General features: G+C 45.1%; 1 protein-coding gene across 6 annotated transcripts in view; it reads right to left on the bottom strand.

Moving 5' to 3' along the window:
- MITF (melanocyte inducing transcription factor) overlaps positions 1-19176 on the bottom strand; it is a 163128-nt gene extending 143952 nt beyond the window's left edge. For 4 of the 6 annotated variants that reach the window (XM_045024997.1, XM_045024998.1, XM_045025003.1 and 1 more), the window contains exon 1: positions 19028-19176. In XM_045024997.1, coding sequence (XP_044880932.1) covers positions 19028-19131 — 104 coding nt within the window. In that variant the 5' untranslated portion in view covers positions 19132-19176. Of the gene's footprint in view, positions 1-10983; positions 11036-11516; positions 11539-14532; positions 14597-19027 lie in introns of those variants that run through there. The other 2 variants (XM_045025002.1, XM_045025001.1) reach the window with 2 other exon arrangements.
- Positions 19177-19600: the final 424 nt, after the last annotated feature.

Raw genomic sequence — 19600 nt, 5'->3', positions numbered from 1 at the left:
CAAGGGAATCTCTGCACACAGAAAGAAAAGACAACACAGACTTGGAGCAAAATCTCCTGCCTAACTTATGGCTAGGTCTGTAAATCAAGACCCAAACCTGGCCCTATAACAACCCGAGTAATATCTTGCTAAAATCAAATTTTTTAGACTGACGACAGCAGTTTTGACAAGAAACAGTACAAAGCTCAACTTATTTATGCAGTCTTGTTGGAAGAGCAATAATGAAAACCGAGCAACACCTTTCTGTTCTGTTGTATTTCTATAGCCAAACAGAATGATTCAGGACATGCTGTGTTATAAAGTCTTCTATTGTGTGAGATTATAGCAATACATATTCAAAGTGGGACAGAGTCACGAAACCTGATTTTGAATTTTCCTGACCTTTGCGCAGTTATAACATCAAGCCCAATGTCCTATCAATAATGTAGCTTTTGACTTTGAAAAGAACATTTTTTTCCAGTTAGAAGTGGGTGTGATGAATAACCTCTCCTCTCAGCATAAGGCTACAGAGAATGAATTCACTGTCCATTTTATACACTCATTAACATGTCAGAGAATCATTATTACCAATTTAAGCATGCACAAATCTAATTACACTTCTCCAGAACATATGAAACTTTCCAATACTGAGAAGGCGCTTTCTCAACCACTTTCTCTCCTCCCATCCCCCTAAATCAAAACAAAAAGATACTTTCCTCATTCAAGACTCCTGAAGCTCAAAAGGTGCTTTTGAACAGTTGGTTTATAGCACACTTGCTGCCTTAAAACAGACCGTACTGAAATTCTGCTATATTTGTATCCTGTGTTAGAAACAGATTACCCTTGTGGGTTTGGGAAGGATTTTTTAATTTATTTTTTTTTTTAATCTCATGGTCTTTCAAAAACGATATTGTTTTTAATTAGAATTCATCACTGAAAATGAAGTGTTCTAAGGTCAGAAATATCAACTTCTAAAGCATTCCTCACCGAGGGCACTATCCTGCCAAGTGCTGAACACACCTGTCCCAGACTAGCAGAGCACTGAAGCACATGCTTAACTTTAAGCACATGTGGAAGACATCTCATGTGCTTAAGAGTTTCGGATATGCTTAAGTGCTTTGCTGGATCAGGGAAAGACTGCTCAGCACATTGCAGAATCTGGCCGTAAGGCCACGATCCAGCAAAATACTTAAGCACAAATGTAATTTTAAACCTGTGAGTATTCTCGCTAAGGCAATGTACTACTCACGCGCTTAAAGTTAAGCACGTTTAAGTCTTTTGATGAACTGGGATCTAATCCATCTGTGGGGTCTGACCCAGCAAAGGCTTTAAGTGCTTGCTTAATTTTAAGCAGGTGTTTAAATCCCATTAATTTCAATGAGACTTAATCATGTGCTTAAATAATTTGCTGAACTGGGGCAATTCAGACCAATTGTATTAGAATAGCAAATTATAAATGCTATCCAAAAGACAAATGCTTATGGGGAAAATCAATATTGCTATTTTAATGTCTATTTTAAAAAAAAAAAAAACAACCACCCTCAAACATTCAGGATGCTATTAAAACTCCAGAGACTGGGCAATGTTTAATTTGTAGTCATCTCCATAAATTTAAGTTGAAATTCCGGTCCTTATCTAACCAGAAAACAAAACAGAGCCTGTTACTATGAACTTAGATAAAATTCAGTCAAGTTGTCCAGATGGTTTTCATTCCACAGAAAACACAGAGTCAGCAGTTTGCAGAGCATGGCATTTTCTAAACATGCAAAATAAAGGAGAAAACAATACACAAGTGTAAATGCTGAGCACATTATATTTTTGTTCCAACAGAATTGCAATGCAAGATTGTATTGACTGTATTTCTTAGTACCTTCCTTCTACCACTCAGGGTGCTCTGCAGTTATGAGTCCAACTGAATGCTGAAGCGCACACAGTTCCTAAAAGCATCACTTTAAAAAAAATGAGAGAGAGCAACTACCAATTAATTTTCCATTTCAAAGTCCCAAAAGTCCAAGCATTTCTTACTGCATTAAGCAAAACCATACAGCAAGGGAAAAAAATATTCTATGGACTTCAGATGAGTTTGTAAACCCAGTACTTACAGGATCAGGCTGTGGGTTTGATAACCTTTACTCAAGCAAAGCTTCTATGTAAAAACAAAATTCTCCTTGATCAAGTACAGGCTACAGAACTGGGATTTCAAAAGAGCTAAAAAAGGTACACAGTGAGAAAATAAAGCCATTGAGAAAAGGAGAACAAAGAAAGGCAGTGCAATTGTATAAACTGAGCTATTTCATAAACACCTTATTCCTCAACAGAAAGCCAAGGAAGTGTGAGCCTTCATGAAGAGCCGGGCCGGGGAGTACTGGCCAGATAATGACCTGAATGCAAGTACCTCAGCAGAGCATTCAATTCCGATTGACAGATACCCAAAAACCCGATTAGAAAAGGGAAAGAACAATAGTATTAGTACCTTCAGTCTAAACCGGCACACCTCTCTCCCCCTCCCCAGCCATAAAGCTTACCATCTTCGTGGTAACAGAAGAGAAACTGATTATCAAAATAGTTCTTAAACAGGAGATTTTAGGAAGTCAGGGAGGCAATTTTGTTCATTTCAGCTTCAGATTTAACTTTGCATTTCAGCTAGCCAGAGGGACAGAGCCAAGGCTATGTCACGCAGACTATCTCATAGAAGACCATAAATTTGTGTGTTACTGCCAGCAGGAATCAAATATAGGATCTTGAAGAATGACTCTTTCTCTACACCTCACCATGACAATGGCAATGCAACAGGCATGCAAGGGTGCAACTCTTCCAGGAGGGGGGATGTAAGTGTCCGCTGTTGGGGGTTCGCCCCTCCCTGGGGCGGCTGGGAACCAGGCCGCCTCACGAGTCCGGTGCGTTGGTGAATTAGCCTGGTGGGTCAGGAAACGGCCAGGAGCTCAGGCCCTCAGGTCTTGTATTGGAGGCCCAGGCCCTAGGTCGGGGCGGGGCAGTAAACAGTAGTTCAGGGCTCAGACCCTCAGGCAGGGGCTGAGCAAACAGTTCAGTAGTTTAAGAAGCCCAGGCGCCTGGGCCTGAGCATCGGGGCGAGGGGGAGACGGCCACCCGTGAGTGGGGTGGCAGGGGGGACGCAGGCCCGCCCACTCCTCTGCGTCCCAGCCCGGGGCCCTGACAGCAGCAGGCAGCCTGCTGCTGTGTCAGTGGGGATCCTGGACGCAACACACTGACATTGGCTCTGGGTGTGCTGCAGCCAGACTAGGGCCCGCTGCCCCCGGGCTACTTCCGACCTCCCCCTCTAGCGGCATCTGTGTCTCAGCGGCGTCTTCCACAGCGTCCCACACCATGGGCTCCTCGGGATACTGAGCGAGGGGTAAGCTGGGCAGCTCCTCGGGGTCCCTTTGTACCGGTCGGCTCAGGGGCTCTTCCAGCGTCTGGTCGGGGTCCAGTCTCCGCAGTTTTGGCCAGTCCTCGGGTCGGTCGCAGGCGGCAGGAGTCTCCCCAGCAGGAGCTAGGGCATCAGCGTCTGGCCTCTCCGGCGGCCAGGCAGCTTCTGAGCCCTGGGGCTGGGCTTTTATACTTCCTGCCCTGCGCTGTGACCTCTGGGGGGCGGGTGCAGGCTCCAGCGACTCCGCCCACTTTGGCATCCATAGGGACTCGTCCCTCTCTGGGGCGGCTGGGAGCTAGGCCGCCTCACTACAGGGGAGAAGACACATCGCAGGCATTTTTCAGTGGAAGCCTCTCGGCCCACAGCCTTCCAGAGTTAGGGCACAATGCAAGAGCTACCTTCTTGCACCAACCTCCCTTCATTGAGACTAGTCTGCAATGCCACACACGGGGAACAGCAAAACAAAGTATCATTAAGTAAAATGGCACAAAATGGAAAGAGGGACAAAATACAAATCTGGATTTCAAAACAGCCTTGGTTTTGACCTACATCTACAAAACAGTTTCCAAAACGAAGTGTGTGAGATTCTGAAGCTGAAGGTGCTGAAGTGAATGGGGCACAAAACCAATCTCCAAGGTTGAGCCGACCACAACAACATTTAGAATCACAAGATGGTTGGATCTGTTTCTCAGTTGGTCTATTGATAGACTCAGTTAACACTGCACCTGGAAGGTTCAAGTGAGGCTAAAGATCATTCGATCACCAGTATCAAACCCAAGTCACTGGAGGTTTAACTAAATTAGAGCATACACCATGCCAGACTCAGTGCAACAGAGGAGGTCACACCACCCATGCTCACCACTGCAGAGCTGATGTGGCTTGCGGCAAAGCCAGACTGAAACATCTCAGAAAAAGCATTTCTGTCGAGGGGACTGAAAGATCACTGCTGCTCTACAACAATTCTCATAAGGGGAAGGTAAATAGTAGACACTGTGATAATTAGAAGGATCTCCACAAGACAGGTCTCCTTTAGCAAGCAGTAATTGCTGACTCCTTAGAATGACAGGGAACTCTACCAGAAAGTGGGGAACATGAATGGCTACAGTCATATACAGGGTAGGTCGTCTCCTTGTTTCACTGTGCCTCGCTCTTGCGTAGGTACACAAGGGGTGGCAAGGAGTAGTCTTCCCCTATGCTTTCAAATGGAGACCTACGCACAAATGACAATCTTGTTTTTGATATGGGACTTAAGTGGAGCACGGGGCCAATATTATGTTGGCCCTCTGCAGTGGCGTGACTTGCATCCGTTATGATTAGTGAACAGAATCCAAACTTTAGATTGTTATAGCTTATTAATAACAAAAGCCTAGCTACAATAGCGTCCTTACCAGCCTTACTTCAGCACACCCAAGATCTTTGCAACAGGTAGATTTGTTTCATGCACCTCCATATTGTTTGATGTACATGAAAAATGGAGGTCACTGCTCTGTGCCAGCAGTGTACACTATGCATCTTTAGTCATTCAGAATGAAGGGCTCTGACAGCACAGCTTCTAATGTAAAATAAACTGCCTCTCTACAGCCATGACCCAAAGCCCACTGAAGTCAATGGGAGCCCTTTCATCGACTGCAATGAGCTACAGATCAGGCTCTATACACAATGCTAATGCATTCACTGCCACACTATCTAGGTTCCACCACACTATCCAGACACCAGCTTATCACTGGCAGAATAGCTTTACAATTGAATTGAAACTGTAACTTGTTCAACAACCAGAATCAAACAAATCATTATACAAATTTCAAGGTGATGTTCTATAGCAATCAGTGCTCTTTACACCCACATGTCAAGCATAAACTTGTATAAATTACAGAAATCTTATTTTAAGACCCTCTTGTACTTCTTGGCTGCAACTCAGCAAAAATAATATACTCAGATATGGGCATTCTCGGACTCTCTGATTCTATCAAACTCTCTGGCATTCCACATTACTTAAAATGAAGTCCTCTCAAAGAAGAGATTCACACCCTTCACCAGCTTCTAGATCTTCTTGCCTCTCTTGACGGCTTCCTGAATTTATGTGCACCATGCTGGAAAGACCCTTTGATTGACCAATATTGGGTGTGTCAAAACCACACCTCCTCTAAAGCAACTTACTTTCCCCCTCTAGCAATTCAGGCAACTTGGCTCATATTCTTGGGCAAACCTGACACTCAAATATTTGAATTCTTATTTCAAGACGGAACCCAGAATTCACAGCGTCTTCTAGATGGCGTCCTCAAAGTTATGGACAATTTTCTTTTTGTAACAAACAGTCAGAGTTTAAGATCAGAAAGGACCCCCAGATCATCTAGTCTGACCACTGCCAACCCACCCCACAACCCAGCACATTAAACCCAACAACCAAAATATTACAGCTCACTGGAGACTAAACTATTACGTGCCACAGGCAGAGAACAGGAGGGACAAGGTGCATCAACGCCCAAGGCAATAGATTACGTGTGATATACCCAGATAATTCTGGCAAGTGACCAGCACTCCATGCTATAGAGAAGGTGAAAAAAACCCAAGGTCCCTGCCACTCTGAACTGGGGAAAAACTGTACTGCAAAGGGATCTGATTGTGAAGTAATATCCTTTTGACTCATCAGTTAATTCAGAGATGGAAGCACTGCTTCATTCTTAAAAAACCTCTTCTTGTGCATAAGAGGTCTCGGAGACAATTACAATATTTTTTCTTGGTATTATTTACATGCATTCTGGTAGCACCTAGGATCAGGGCCTCTTTGTGCTATGAGCCGTACAGATAAACAACAAAGACGACTCTCCTTGCTTACAGTCTAGGTGTTGGACAGGTGGGAAGATGAGGGAACAAAATGAACAGTTACACACCACACTGGTTAGCCTGAATTCCAAAGCCACTGTGCACAAGTTTAACAAACAGAAGCAGCAGCTTAGGGAATGAATACCTTGTCTTTTTCAGAGCTGCAATAAAAATCAATCAGCAGCCTCCACTTTACAAACAAAAAAACAATCAGTAACTGTTCCTAACAATGTCAATGTCTTCATCAGATAAACTGACAGAAGGGGCATGCCCCTAGTATGGCTGAGGTTTTGGGAAAGGCAAATCCCCTAGTCTGAATGAATAAAGAATGCAAGTATGCCCTCTAGAGTGAGCAAAAATCCAAATAAATAATTGTGACATCTCCAGGGAATCACATTACTGGGCTACTGTGTTCCCACTGATCTCCTGTGAGTTGAAGGCTGCAACTGAGCAGCCCAGCAAGAAAGCTTTTTTACTCTTCTCTACAATCCAGCTTCCTCTTGCTGGAATTCCACATCTCAGCATCATCCTGCTTCTCTCACAGGTGTGATTAGGGCAGGCTGAACTTTCCAAACAACAAAAGAGTGGGGGTGGTACTGTTTTCTGTTCTGAATTTCTACTGTATATTGCATTAAAGTACGCTTCAAGGCTATTTGCTTTGGAAATTTTCCTTGTAAAAATGCTCCTCCCTCACTTAAAAAAAAAAAAAATCTTGAAAGGGAAGTCAAGACAATAAAAATACATAAAAGATACACACGAGACAGGTTTAGCCAGGCTCTGCTGCTTCAGCCATTGCCTTCCCATTTAAAACACCCCCATCTCCCCACTAGCACTATTGCTTTCCCTCCCTAGCTGGAAACACCAGCAATTCCTATGCCCCCTTTTCCTATCCTCCTGACCCCATGAACCTGAATGGTCCCAGCTCCTACCTCAGTCTTCCTGCCCTGAAACAACTCCCTGTTTACTCTGGTTCCACCCCAACTCCCACTGTGTGTTTCCCCACACTCCCCAAGAGGGAATCAACCGCTCCAATTCCTATACGAGTTTACAACAGCGAGCACAACAGGGTCCCAGGTCTTGGGTAAGCCTTTTAGGTGCTACTATAATATCAAGCAGTAAATAATAATTCCTTTCCTACTCTGCTGCCTCCTTAATCCAGAGCACTCCAATGGGTCCAATTTCTTTATTCCAGCTGCATTCCTCCACTCGAGTGGCTCCCATTTCTGCCTAACTTCTCAGATCCAAAACTCCCCACTGTCCCTGCCAGAACCCTATTCTACTTCATTAGATTTCAACTATTTGTGCAGCAATGTGTATTGTTATAGGCTACCAGGTAAAAGCTGCCTCAGCATCCCAAGTCTCATCGGCGAGCTTTGATCGACTGACACCCGAACAAACAGGAATTTTTGACTAATCCCTAGAGATATGAATGGCACCTACGGAGCAAAGCCTAAAACAGACCTGTCCTTGAATGACATCAAGCCAAACAGAAGCCTGACAGTGTTCTGTCAGCAAGGTTTTCCTGCACACAAAAATGCTGCATTTGCACACATATAAAGCCCCTTTCTCTAAATCTGCACAAATACGGTTTGTGTGTGTATAAACTATCATTTGTGTGTGAAAGTGAGTGTGTGCCAAAAATAGAAAAAATGTACTTGCACCTTGACATACATACCAGTTAAGAGTTGCTACAGGTGCCTTTGAACATTTGGCCCAATGCGATCCTTCTCCCTGACCCACAGATCTCCATTTCTCTCTTCCAGTTCTACTTATTAACCCTGTAATTAATTCTAATTCTGTGGACTAATTGGTGATAGAGGGCCAAATTCCCCAGCATGCTCTGGCTGATGTGCACTATCAGAGCTGTGCAAAGGAGCCATAAAGACAACCTAAACAGCTGGTTAAGCCAGATTTGCAGTTGCTTTGTGTCACCAGAGCACACTGGTAAACCTGGCCTATGGATATTATGATAGGCTTTCCAAAACCGGGACGAGATCCTGCAATCCCTACTCAGGGAGCAGCCTCATTGACTTGAATGCGACTGCTCGTGTGAGCAAGGACTATTTACGTGGAATATGTTTTGCAGGCTCAACCCTTTAAATTGTATCTTATAGTACCACACTGTCTTTGATACTCTTTTTCCCCCCCTGAATGAGTGGTTTGTTTTTTTCTCAGTGTTATTTTCCCAGCATAATGTATTACAGAATGCACTTACATGAACTCCTCTTTGTCCTCTATTGTCTAGTTATACTGTACAAGCAAAATCTTCATAGGGATTGAGTTTAAAAAAAAAATCTTACTGTTAAAGGCTGTTAATTGCAGTATTAAAATACTAACGTGAACTCCTATGATAAACTTCTATTCTCCTTTACACGGTATTAAATACAACAGTTATCACCTCACAAATTTCTGTTGGTTCGTGTTTGAAGTAGTAAGTCTATATGGCAGCAACACATTTCTCCCTCATCCTGCCAGCTCAATCTATAGAGTGGCTGCTAGTGATGTGGGGGGGCGGGGAAATCTTAGAGGATTTCTGTATAATCAAAGAAGACAAATACAAATTACTGGACTATGGGTTGACTCTTTGGCAGAAAGATGGTTAGAAAGATGCAAATATGATAGAACAAGTTACAGTACAGGTGTCATTTGTTCAATAAAATATGAACTAGAGGTAACACTTAAGCTATTAAAGACAGTTAGTGATAATATTAAAGGGCAGTTGAACTCAGTTGGGCATCTAGCGATATACATGAGAATGTTCTATTAGTTCCTACACCTAGCAGTACAGCAGAGGTTGGCAACCTCTGGCACGCAGTTCACCAGGGTAAGCACCCTGGCAGGCCAGGCCAATTTGTTTACCTGCCGCGTCGGCAGGTTTGGCCGACCGCGGCTCCCACTGGCTGTGGTTCACTATCCCAGGCCAATGGGGGCAGCAGGAAGCAGCGCGGGCGAGGGATGTGCTGGCCTCGGTTTCCCGCCACCCCCATTGGCCTGGGATGGCGAACCGCGGCCAGTGGGAGCCGCGGTCGGCCAAACCTGCCGACGCGGCAGGTAAACAAACTGGCCCGGCCCGCCAGGGTGCTTACCCTGGCGAACCGCGTGCCAGAGGTTGCCAACCCCTGTATTACAGTGAAAGGAACAAGGTTTATATTGATGATACATATATCTCCTTAGAAGATATAGTGCCTTTCATCCTGGAAGATCCTAAAGTGTTCTGCAAACAAGAGTGATTTATAAGCTCAGAATCTGACTCTCTCATAGAGTCCCAGAGACACCAGTAGGTTGTCGCTGGGACCCCTTTGCAGGGTTGGGGGCCATACATGTACAAGAAATCACTTCACCACTGAATGAAGACATTTCCAGGTGGAGATCACGTCACAACACTGGGGTGGGTCAAAAGGTGAAATTCTGGCCATGGACACATAGACAAAGCCCTACTCTTCCAAAGACACCTTGGAATCTTTAATGCCTTCACAGAGCAAACAGGCCGTTGGACTTTAGGGAGTTGTCTGCATAGAACTCATTTTATCTACCTCAAAGGATGACAGGCTCAACTGACCCTGCCAGGATCCCTGTCTTTGATTCCAAGGAGTCTACATATTTCCAACCAAATGCTTATATCAGTAACCCATGACCTTCTCTGGATATATGCAAACCAAGTAATAGTATGCTACGAATACATATTAATGCAGAACAAACTGTTTTCAGTTTACTTGCATTGCTCCTATACTGCAAATATAAAATGGAAGCCGTAACAGTATGCATGCTATTCATTACCCTGTAACTGTTCCGGTTTTACTGCATGGACCAGTAAGAAAAGTCATGAATCAAGTATAATAATAATATAATGCAAGGTGACAGGTTTCCATGTAAAATTAACTCTGTTACAGCACCCAATCATGCAGCCTTATTCTGGCAAAACTACTTCAGTCAGCATGAGTTTTAGTAAACAAAGATAATAGAATCAGGCCATTACATTGCACGTTAAAACATCTGAGAATCTAAAATAGGAAAAACACCACCTATGGACAAAGTGTTGACAGAACTTGTCTGCAGCTCCCTAATTTTCCTTCTAGCATTGAAATGTCAAACTGGTAATTAAAGATTGTCCTGAGTCAACATGCAAAGTCAGTGTTTTGGAATGAAAACAAAAAACCTGAAAGTTACTGGCTCGTTTTTTTGTTTGTTTGTTTTAAATGCAAAGGGGGATTTGCTCTGAAATGCAGGGGCAAATATAACATTTTCTAAAAAAATTTATATTCAAACTGTCCTATTCAAAACCCATAGGTTTCTCTCCATATTATTCATATCCAGAGAACAAGTATATTTTGAACAAAAGTGCTTTGCAAATCTCTAACTTTTCCTATTAAAGTTTTCACTGCAGGAGTGTATGATAAGAAGTGACATTTATATGTCAAATAACATACCTGAAAGTCTCTATTACTCTTCCCCTTCCCAGCCTCTATTTGGATTCCAATCAGGCAGCAACAATATGAAATTGACTAGATTTTTGCCAATTTCACAGCACCCAACAGGCTTCTGCCCAGGGTTTTGTCAATGTACCTCTAATGCTGCTGAGGAAGCTTTAAGCAAAGCAGCAGCACTAAAGTTGTCTGTCTGCATACTGCACGTTTAGAAGGCTATGTTCACAACCCAAAGGGGAATGTTTGTTTGTTTGTTTTTTAAATGAAAACTTAGATTCTGTACAAGTTGTTAGTAACCTATGTTATTTAGGTTGCATAGTCAGACACTCAAAAATTAGGAAATGTCAGGTTTACAGCTGTCTCTGCTACCTTAATTCTGCCCACTTGTGCATTGATCTTGGACACTAAGTGATGCAAGGATCTGCGGGGGAAAAAACAGTATGTAAGCATTAATTAAAGACTATGTCTTACGTAATACATACACCCTGCCTGTTTCTCTTCCCCACTAGCTCCTCTGGCGGCTCCCAGGTGTGGCAGGGGTGTCAGCCTGGTCTCAGAATGTTTTGTCATTAATTTGGCAGGCTGCCTGAAAAATGCAACCGAGAGAAATGAAATGGTGATCTTTAAGAGTTACTTCGCAGTAAAAGCTGAACTGAATTTCATAGGACAAAGAAAAGGCACTTTTGTATCCCAAGGTTGTCCCCCACGCCAATTATCAAAGGGCTGCAGCAAACAATGGAGGTATCAGAGCTTCGCAGAGAGAAGGGCACAATAATCTTTTACAATGGAAAATGTTACCTAAATAGAAGTATCACCACCAGCTCCCTGTATAAGAAATATTTTGGATGGTTTAGCTTTCCCCACATTTTCATATGAGAGTCATCCCAATTATAGTCACTCACCTTTGTAAATCATTTTGAGATCTACTGATGAAAAGCACTATATAAAGCTAGGTACTATATTATTATTAGGGAACATTTATTTCTGTTGTGTTTCCAAAAAAAAAATAATAATAATAATAATAATAGTGACATTCAGGTACTGTAATCATCTGTGGCTAGGTTTCTCTCTGTAGCGATGTGAATTTGAGATGTAGAATAAACATCAGGTAATTTATTCACTCACAAAAATGTTAAGGGAGAGATCTTCAAAGATACACTGCACTAGCATAACTCTGCTCCCATTGAAATCAATGAGACCACACTCGAATGCTGAGTGCTTTTGAAAATTTCACCCTACATGTTTTACTTTACTTACACTTGGTTGATATACTTTCTTGTTATTACTTAAAAATATGCTAATGTTGATCTTCTAGAGAAGGAAAAACCTTTCAGAAACTGTTTTAAATTTGTTCCTCTAAGATACATTTTTTTAAAACATTGAGACTCTGTTCCTTGATGTAAGCACATGTGACCTGTTCTAAATAAAGGATATTTTCCACTTCTTGCACAACTGGAACAGATATAAACAGTCTGAACAAACTGCACTGCAGAACTCAACGAGAATATAAAACCCTTGAATAAGATTCATAAATAGCAGTAATCTGAAAAAAGAACAAAAACACAATATTGAAAATCCTAACATAATCGAGTTTAAAATCTAAATCACATTGCAAAATTAATTTACAAAATTAGATTTGATCATATGCATAGTAAAGAACTTTAGAACAGTCCAGTTTAGTTTCAGAGTTAGGATTCTGTGCAAAAATATGTGCACCGAGGGTCGATCCCCATCCCCCCCCCCCATTAGATACTACCGTTGCTAATATACAGTATTCTAAGAGAAGGAAAATTAATTTAATTTAACCAGTCAGTCAATCTCCAACTCTGAGAGCAGCACAAGATGGCATAAAATAAGTGAAGACCTGCATGCTGGCTAGATCTGAGGTACTGACTTACTTTAGTGAAATACATGTAGCTAATACATATCTGTAGCTGAATATATCTGAAAATCTAGAGTTATGATAATTTTATATAAACTTCAGTAATTCAATAAATTAAATCTCAAAGTTATTACTCATAAAATAAGTATAAGCTTCTTTTTTAAAAAATTACCATGCAAACAGAGTTTCTCTTAACCTTTTCCACTTAAAATACAAATTTCATAGCAGGAACATTCTTGGGATATTAAATTTAAGCTGAAAAAGATCAGCAGTGCAGTAGCATAAATAGTAAAAAAATTAGCTCGTAATTCTTGCTGAATGCAGTTTTTGTAAAATTGAAATGGTCAGCTACAATAATTGACAATCTGCAGGCCTTCACTATATCAAGCATATAACCCAAATGAGTTTATATTACTGGGAGGAAAAAGGAGAAGCAAATGAACCAACCTAACCAGTTTTCGCTGTTCTTAGCCCATCTGTATTAACAGTAAGCTTAGACCATCACACAAAATGAGCCAACTTAAATGCAGAGCCTCCCAGTGACAGCAAAGGGTCAAATCCGCTTTCAGTATTATGTGTAATGCTCACTGAAAGGGTTTGCATATGAGCTAGGGAGAGCAAGATTTCATCTTACATTCTGCAATCTAGTAATAAATAAAATAAAATAAAAGTATTAAAAATCCTTGTCATATTGATTTATTCACATATGCCAGTTCTCTCTCACACCTAAAAATGACTATGCAGAAATGAGGGTGCGTGTAAGAACTGTTTAGTTTCCAAAGGCTTAAGCTCAACCACACAAATTCCAGAGAACCCTTAAACATGTCTAGCACTTCTCAGTCCAAAAGGCTAAAATCTCATAGGTCCCTTAGGAATCACTGTATCTTAGGCCAGCATAGTATTTTCAGTCCTTGTTACTGGGCCTTTTTGCTGGACTTACATTTTTCATTGACCTCTAGCATTCTGTTGTGGCATGGCCTAGGACAGCATTTAGAGCAAAGAGATTTTATTAGAGGATCTCCTGCAGCTTTGGATTGAAACCTTGAATTATCCTACAGGAGTGTGCATAGAAGAAAATGGGAGACAGGTGAATTGGGTGGAAGATGAAGTATAACAGAATTTAAAGGAGGAAGATCAATACTGCAAGTGCTGGGTTAAATTCGGAAATGAAGTTATGGGTGAGCCTTTTGGGGCAGGGGGCAGCTGGATTTTTTTTTAATATATATCATGTTGGGTGGATTTCCCATGTGAGGTGAGGGTCAATAATGGGGGTTCTGCCTCATAACTCCAATGAGACTACAGAGAAAAACTAATTCCCCTTTAGGCAGAAATGAGAGGCCTACTGGTTGGGTCAGTAGAGGATTTCCCTATCTTTGAGCAGGATTGATTTTGTCCATGTGAATAAAGACAGGCACAATTGCTTAGTGGACAGAGCACCAGAGTGGGACTCCAGAGACCTGGGCTCTGCTCCTGGCCTTCTGGGTGAGAGTGAGCAAATGACATTCCCCCACCCCCGTGCCTTGCTTTCCCCATCTGTAAGATGGGGATAATGATAATCTCCTTTGGAAGGAGCTTTGAAATCTACTGATGAAAAGTACTATATTATTATTGCATTTATGTCTGGAGCTGGAGGGCACAAATGCCACATACCCCTGACTGAGGCCCTAGGCGTGCAAAGGGAGCTTCAGATTGCTTACAAGTTGAAAGTATTCTGTGCCATTCATAGCTAGTAAAAACAAAAAAAACAAAAAAAACAAAACAGAAGAAATTGAGTCCTGTTAGTGGAATTAGCAAGGAAAGGCAGCGTGCCGGCACTGCTCAACCAAGTGGCCATATAGGCTCTTGTTCAACAAACCATCCGCTGATGTTCATTATTATCTCATTATCACTCGATTCCTGAAATGCCTTTTGGGGTAAGGTTGTTGAGAAGAGAATGTAACTCCATGAACTTCAGGGCAGTTACTCCTGATTTACACTAATATGACCAAGAAAACAGAATCGGACTCTTGATGTTCTCAGCTGTCCTTGATACCCACCAGTCAGGCTTCAGGCCTGGGCAGAGCAGAGAAACAGCAGAGGGTCTCACTGGCTGATCTTCCCCTATTGATGGAAACAAGTCAGGTTAACTGGTTCTAGCAGCATCCTTTGTTGCTATCATACACCAGGTTTTATTAACAAGACCCTAGCTGGGATGGACTCGAAGCCCACCAGAGACTGGGCTCCCTTCCTCAGCCCAGCCTGCTCTGAGCGCTGCATACTGCAAGAGTCCAGGACTACGCACTAGTGATACAGTGGTGTGTACAAGCTGGGCTAGTTGAGTCAATGTCAACAATGTCCACTCTCCCCATGTCACCGCAGTTCAGGTAATTATTAGTCCACCTGAGAGCTCTCTCTTGTTGGAGGGATGTGGGGGGTGTGAGAGACACTGCAAGTTTCTATTCCGTCACCCTTGCTGCTTAATATGTACATGAGGCTGCTGGGGAACATGGCAACGTGGTCCATACTGCAGAACCACCATTATGATTTAATGACTCGATCTCTGTTTCTTTGGACACGAACAGGGCCCAGTATTTTGCAATCCAAGGGTGCGGCTCAGATGAGGTAAGTACCTGTGCTCATGTGACAGCAAACTGTCCGAGGCTCAATCCAGGTACATTGGAAATAATCCTGGTCGGTTTCAGGAAGCCACGGGGTATATGGTCATCATTCCTGAGTGGGTTTGCCCACTTAGCCCCCACAGAGGTTCACAATATAGGGCGCATCTAGATCCCAGAGGCCTAAAACACTTTATCTATCTGTGCCTGGGGGAGCAAGATGGGGTGGTGATAACCATTCGTCTTGATTTAGGAGCTCCTTGCTCTGATGGCCTAACCGACTGGATTACTGGCCACATGATTGCTCAAGGAAACCGATCATAAGTAAGACTATGATTTAATCATGGGTATTTTCAGTAAAAGTCAGGGCAGGTCATGGGCAATACACAAAAATTCACAGTCCATGACTTTTACTGAAAATACCCATGATTAAATCATAGCTGGGGGCCAAGGAGGGTGCTGCTCTGGGGGAGGGCAGGGCACTGCCCTGGGAGGAGGGGGCCACCAAGGTCAGCCAGTAGCACCAGCCACCCCAGGGCCACCCACCTGCCACTGCTCTCGCCACCCCGAGACTAGTGCTCAGGTGGTCCCCGGGGCCAGCTGCATCGGCCGCTGCTCGGGAAACCCTGAGGTCAGCCACACTGGCCACTGCAGAAATCATGGAGGTTGCGGAAAGTCACGGAATCCATGATTTCCATGACATCCATGACAGACACGGAGCCCTAATCATAAGAAACACCAGTACCCTGTAGGTTGCACTGGCTTCCAAGTGCAATTTAAGGTGTGGACACTGAACTTTGAAGCCCTATATTGTTTGGGTCCTAGCTACAGGAGAAACACTTCTCTCCCCAAGCGCCACCATTGCAGTCGGTCTAAAGTGCTCACACTACAGGTATGACTTTAATGTACAGTGGACACTTCGTAGGGTGACCAGACAACAAGTGTGACAAATCGGGATGGGGGGTAATAGGAGCCTATATAAGAAAAAGACCCAAAAATCAGGACTGTCTCTATCAAATCAGGACATCTGGTCACCCTAACTCTTCACAAGTTAGCTTAGCTCGGCGAAAGCAGCCATGCTGGAAAATAACACAGCTGCACACAGTGGCCGAGTTGGCAGCTGAGCGTGTTAGGCTAACGCCAGCTTCAGCATGTACTTCTGACAGGCAAGACAACTTGAGTTAAAAGCATCACCACACTGAGCTAAGCGGTTTTGCATGTGGACAGGGCAACACTTGAGTTATAAGTAAAGTTAACTGCAATGAAGACAAGCCCCAAGCATCCCCAGATTTGAAAGCCTGGGTGTTAGTGCCAGGGTTTTTTACAGGGCCTTCACTGGCCCAAAAGAGCTTGAATTTTTCTTAAGCCGGCAGGGCTCAGTACAATAGCTATCTATATATTTAAGTCTTTTGTTTGAGGGCTGGGGAACTTATTTATAGACTTACTAAAGATGGGATGACTATTAATATTTGCTGTATGCACCATGCACTATTTTAACTATATACATGTGCCCAGAGACAATGGATAGGGAGCATACTTAAAAACTGAAAATAACTAGAACAAGATATGCTATCAACAAGCTTGGCTATAAATTAGATACACTGTTTTTGCCATCTGTGTTTCAGCGAGCATTGTGATGAGGATGGAAAGTTTGTTGTTGACAAAGCACCTTGGAAGACAGTCCAGAGAAGAAAAGAAAAAAAAACAACAACAACAAAAAAAGACATTGCTGACAGAGTAAAATATGCAGGGCCCAGAAGGCACAGATGACTTGAAGTGCTACATGCATTTGTTTTCTTTTTCCAGCAGTTCCCTAGAAGGAGCAAATGCCCCAATACAGTGTAAGAGGAGTAGAAATATGCTGAACAAGCAGGAGCCCCTGTCTAAATAACACAACAGCTCGAGATGACAATAACTGTGGTAAACACCGTTGCAAGAGCTTGAATTAAATATGTCATTCATTGATTTCAAGTAGCATGGGCCTGCTCTAAAACAAAACAAAAAAAAACCTACAAGCCTTGCAACACCTGTTTTAATTTAGCATTGACTGGATCCCAAATTCTGTCCTGCACCTATTTCCAGTGTAAAAGCGTGAAACAGTGTATTCCCGCATATCCAGTTTGTTCTGACTAGCTAGCATTTATCAAGCTAGCATGATGGCAGAGAAATAGATGTTGCAGGTTCTGAAACAGCACAAACAGCTATTCTCCCTCAGTGCTGTACGTGATCATGGATTTTACCTGACGGAGTTTTCCCCTCACTCTTCCACAAACTAATGCAATGTTATGTAGAGGATCTCATCAGAACACTCAAACAATCCAAGGTATTCACTTGTTTAGAGCACTGCACGCCCCGAGCGACAAGGTGCGGATTTCTCTCACACTTTTTGTCTTCTATACCCTTTATGTACAGACAAGCTTTAGTGACAGCCTTGGCCTCTCCAAGAATGACAGTGAGATCCTTTGGCCAAGGCTGGATAATGTCCAACAATACCCTTTACATAAAACCACACCAGAACTTGGGCCCTCCCTCTCCCCCACACGCACGCCAAACAAAACTGCTATTATTACAGGAAACATGAACTAAATAGCTGCTTTTATGGTCCCAACAGCATAGGATGTTTCCTTTCAATATATTTTGTTTAACGTTTACAAATGGGCTGATTCAGCAGCACAGAATACAAACAGCAGACACATGGCAGCCCGATTACTCCCTCGGTAACATTTTTCAATCAGGGACATGGTTTAAACACCAGCAAACCACCATCATCATCCCATAACAAACAGCCTCCTCCGATTGTGACACCCCCTGGCTTCACTAACCCGCCTCGCCTCTAAATTAGCAGGCTGCCGTTTGCAACTGCTTTGACAGGATCCCACGCTGTGTGTCAGTGTCAGCCTACGCATTCATGCACCCAGCTCCAGCGCGCCCAAACACGGGCAGGCCCTGCAGCTTCAGGGCACAAGCAGCACCACAGTGGCACTGCCAGGGGAGGGGCAGCCTTTCCCCATTCCTATCTGGGCCAAGGGGGCAGGCGGGGGGGGGGGAATATCTACTAGAGGCATGGGAGACAGAAAGAGGGAGAGAGAAGGGCAGATTAAGGAGAGGAGGAATAAGAGCGACGAGGAAAAGGTAGACGAGAAAGGACAGAGGGAAAGAGGGAATGGAAAGGGGGCAGAGGGAGAAGGGCAGGGGGCAGAGAGAGGGAATGGGGCAGGTTGAGAGGGGGCAGAGGAAGGGGGAATGGAAAGGGGGCAGAGGAGGAATAGAAAGGGGGCAGGGAGATGAACACGGGCTAGGGGGGAAGAGAGAGGGGGCATGGAAAGGGGGCGGGGGAATGAACACGGGCAGGGGCAGAGGAAGGGGACGGAGGACTGGAAAGGGGGCAGAGGGGGAATGGAAAGGGGGCAAGCGGTGAACATGGGCAGGGGGCAGAGGAAGGGGGCAGGGGCAGAGGGAGGGGGGAATGGAAAGGGGGCAAAGGAATGGAAGGGAGCAGGGGGCAGAGGGGGAATGGAAAGGGGGCAGGGGGTGAACACGGGCAGGGGGCAGAGGGAGGGGGAATGGAAAGGGGGCAGTGGGTGAACACGGGGAGGGGGCAGAGGGAGGGGGAATGGAAGGGGGCAGAGGAAGGGGACGGAGGGGGAATGGAAAGGAGCAGAGGGAGGGGGAATGGAAAGGAGCAGAGGGAGGGGGAATGGAAAGGGGACAGGGGAGGAATGGAAAGGGGGCAGGCGGTGAACACGGGCAGGGGGCAGAGGGAGGGGGAATGGAAGGGGGCAGAGGAAGGGGACGGAGGGGGAATGGAAAGGAGCAGAGGGAGGGGGAATGGAAAGGGGGCAGGGGAGGACTGGAAAGGGGGCAGGCGGTGAACACGGGCAGGGGGCAGAGGAAGGGGCACCGCGCTGCCCTGGCAGTGCCCGCCGCCCTCACCCACCTGCTCTTCAGGGGCTGGCTCTTCAGCTCATAGTAGGTCTTGGGCTCCTCGTGAAACTCCTCGCCGACCTCGAAGTCCGCCACGATCCCCGACTCCGCCTGCATCGTCCCCGTCCCCGGCTCCGGCAGCGAGCGAGCGGCGCAACGTTCCCCCGGCGCTGCCCGGCGGCGTGTGCGAGTGCGCGGCCTGCCCCTGTCCCTGCCGCCGCCGCCCCCGGCACACGCCCACCCGCCCTGCCTGGGACTTGTAGTCCGCCAGGGGGCCGGGCTGCCCGCCTCCGCCTCCGCCTCCGCCTCCGCCCGGCCGGCTCGGGGCCCTGCGCACTACAACTCCCGCCAGGCCCGGCAGGAGGAAGCGGGGTGCGGGGCCAGAGCGCCCGGTCTGCCCGCAGCGGGGCCCCTGAGCTGGGGCTGCCGCCCGACGCAGCCCGCCCCCGGGAAGCTCCTGGCCAACCCCCCCCCGGCCGGGATCCCACCCGCGGCAGGGGCGGGAGGGGGGGGACAATTGTACCGGCCCCACCCCCGGGGCCCCCCCAAACGCCGGTGAGGTCTGTGTAAATCCAGCGCAAGGGGA

This window comes from Mauremys mutica, chromosome 7 (assembly GCF_020497125.1).
Source record: "Mauremys mutica isolate MM-2020 ecotype Southern chromosome 7, ASM2049712v1, whole genome shotgun sequence".
Taxonomy (NCBI): Eukaryota; Metazoa; Chordata; order Testudines; family Geoemydidae; genus Mauremys; species Mauremys mutica.
This window is presented reverse-complemented; position numbering and strand designations above follow the sequence as displayed.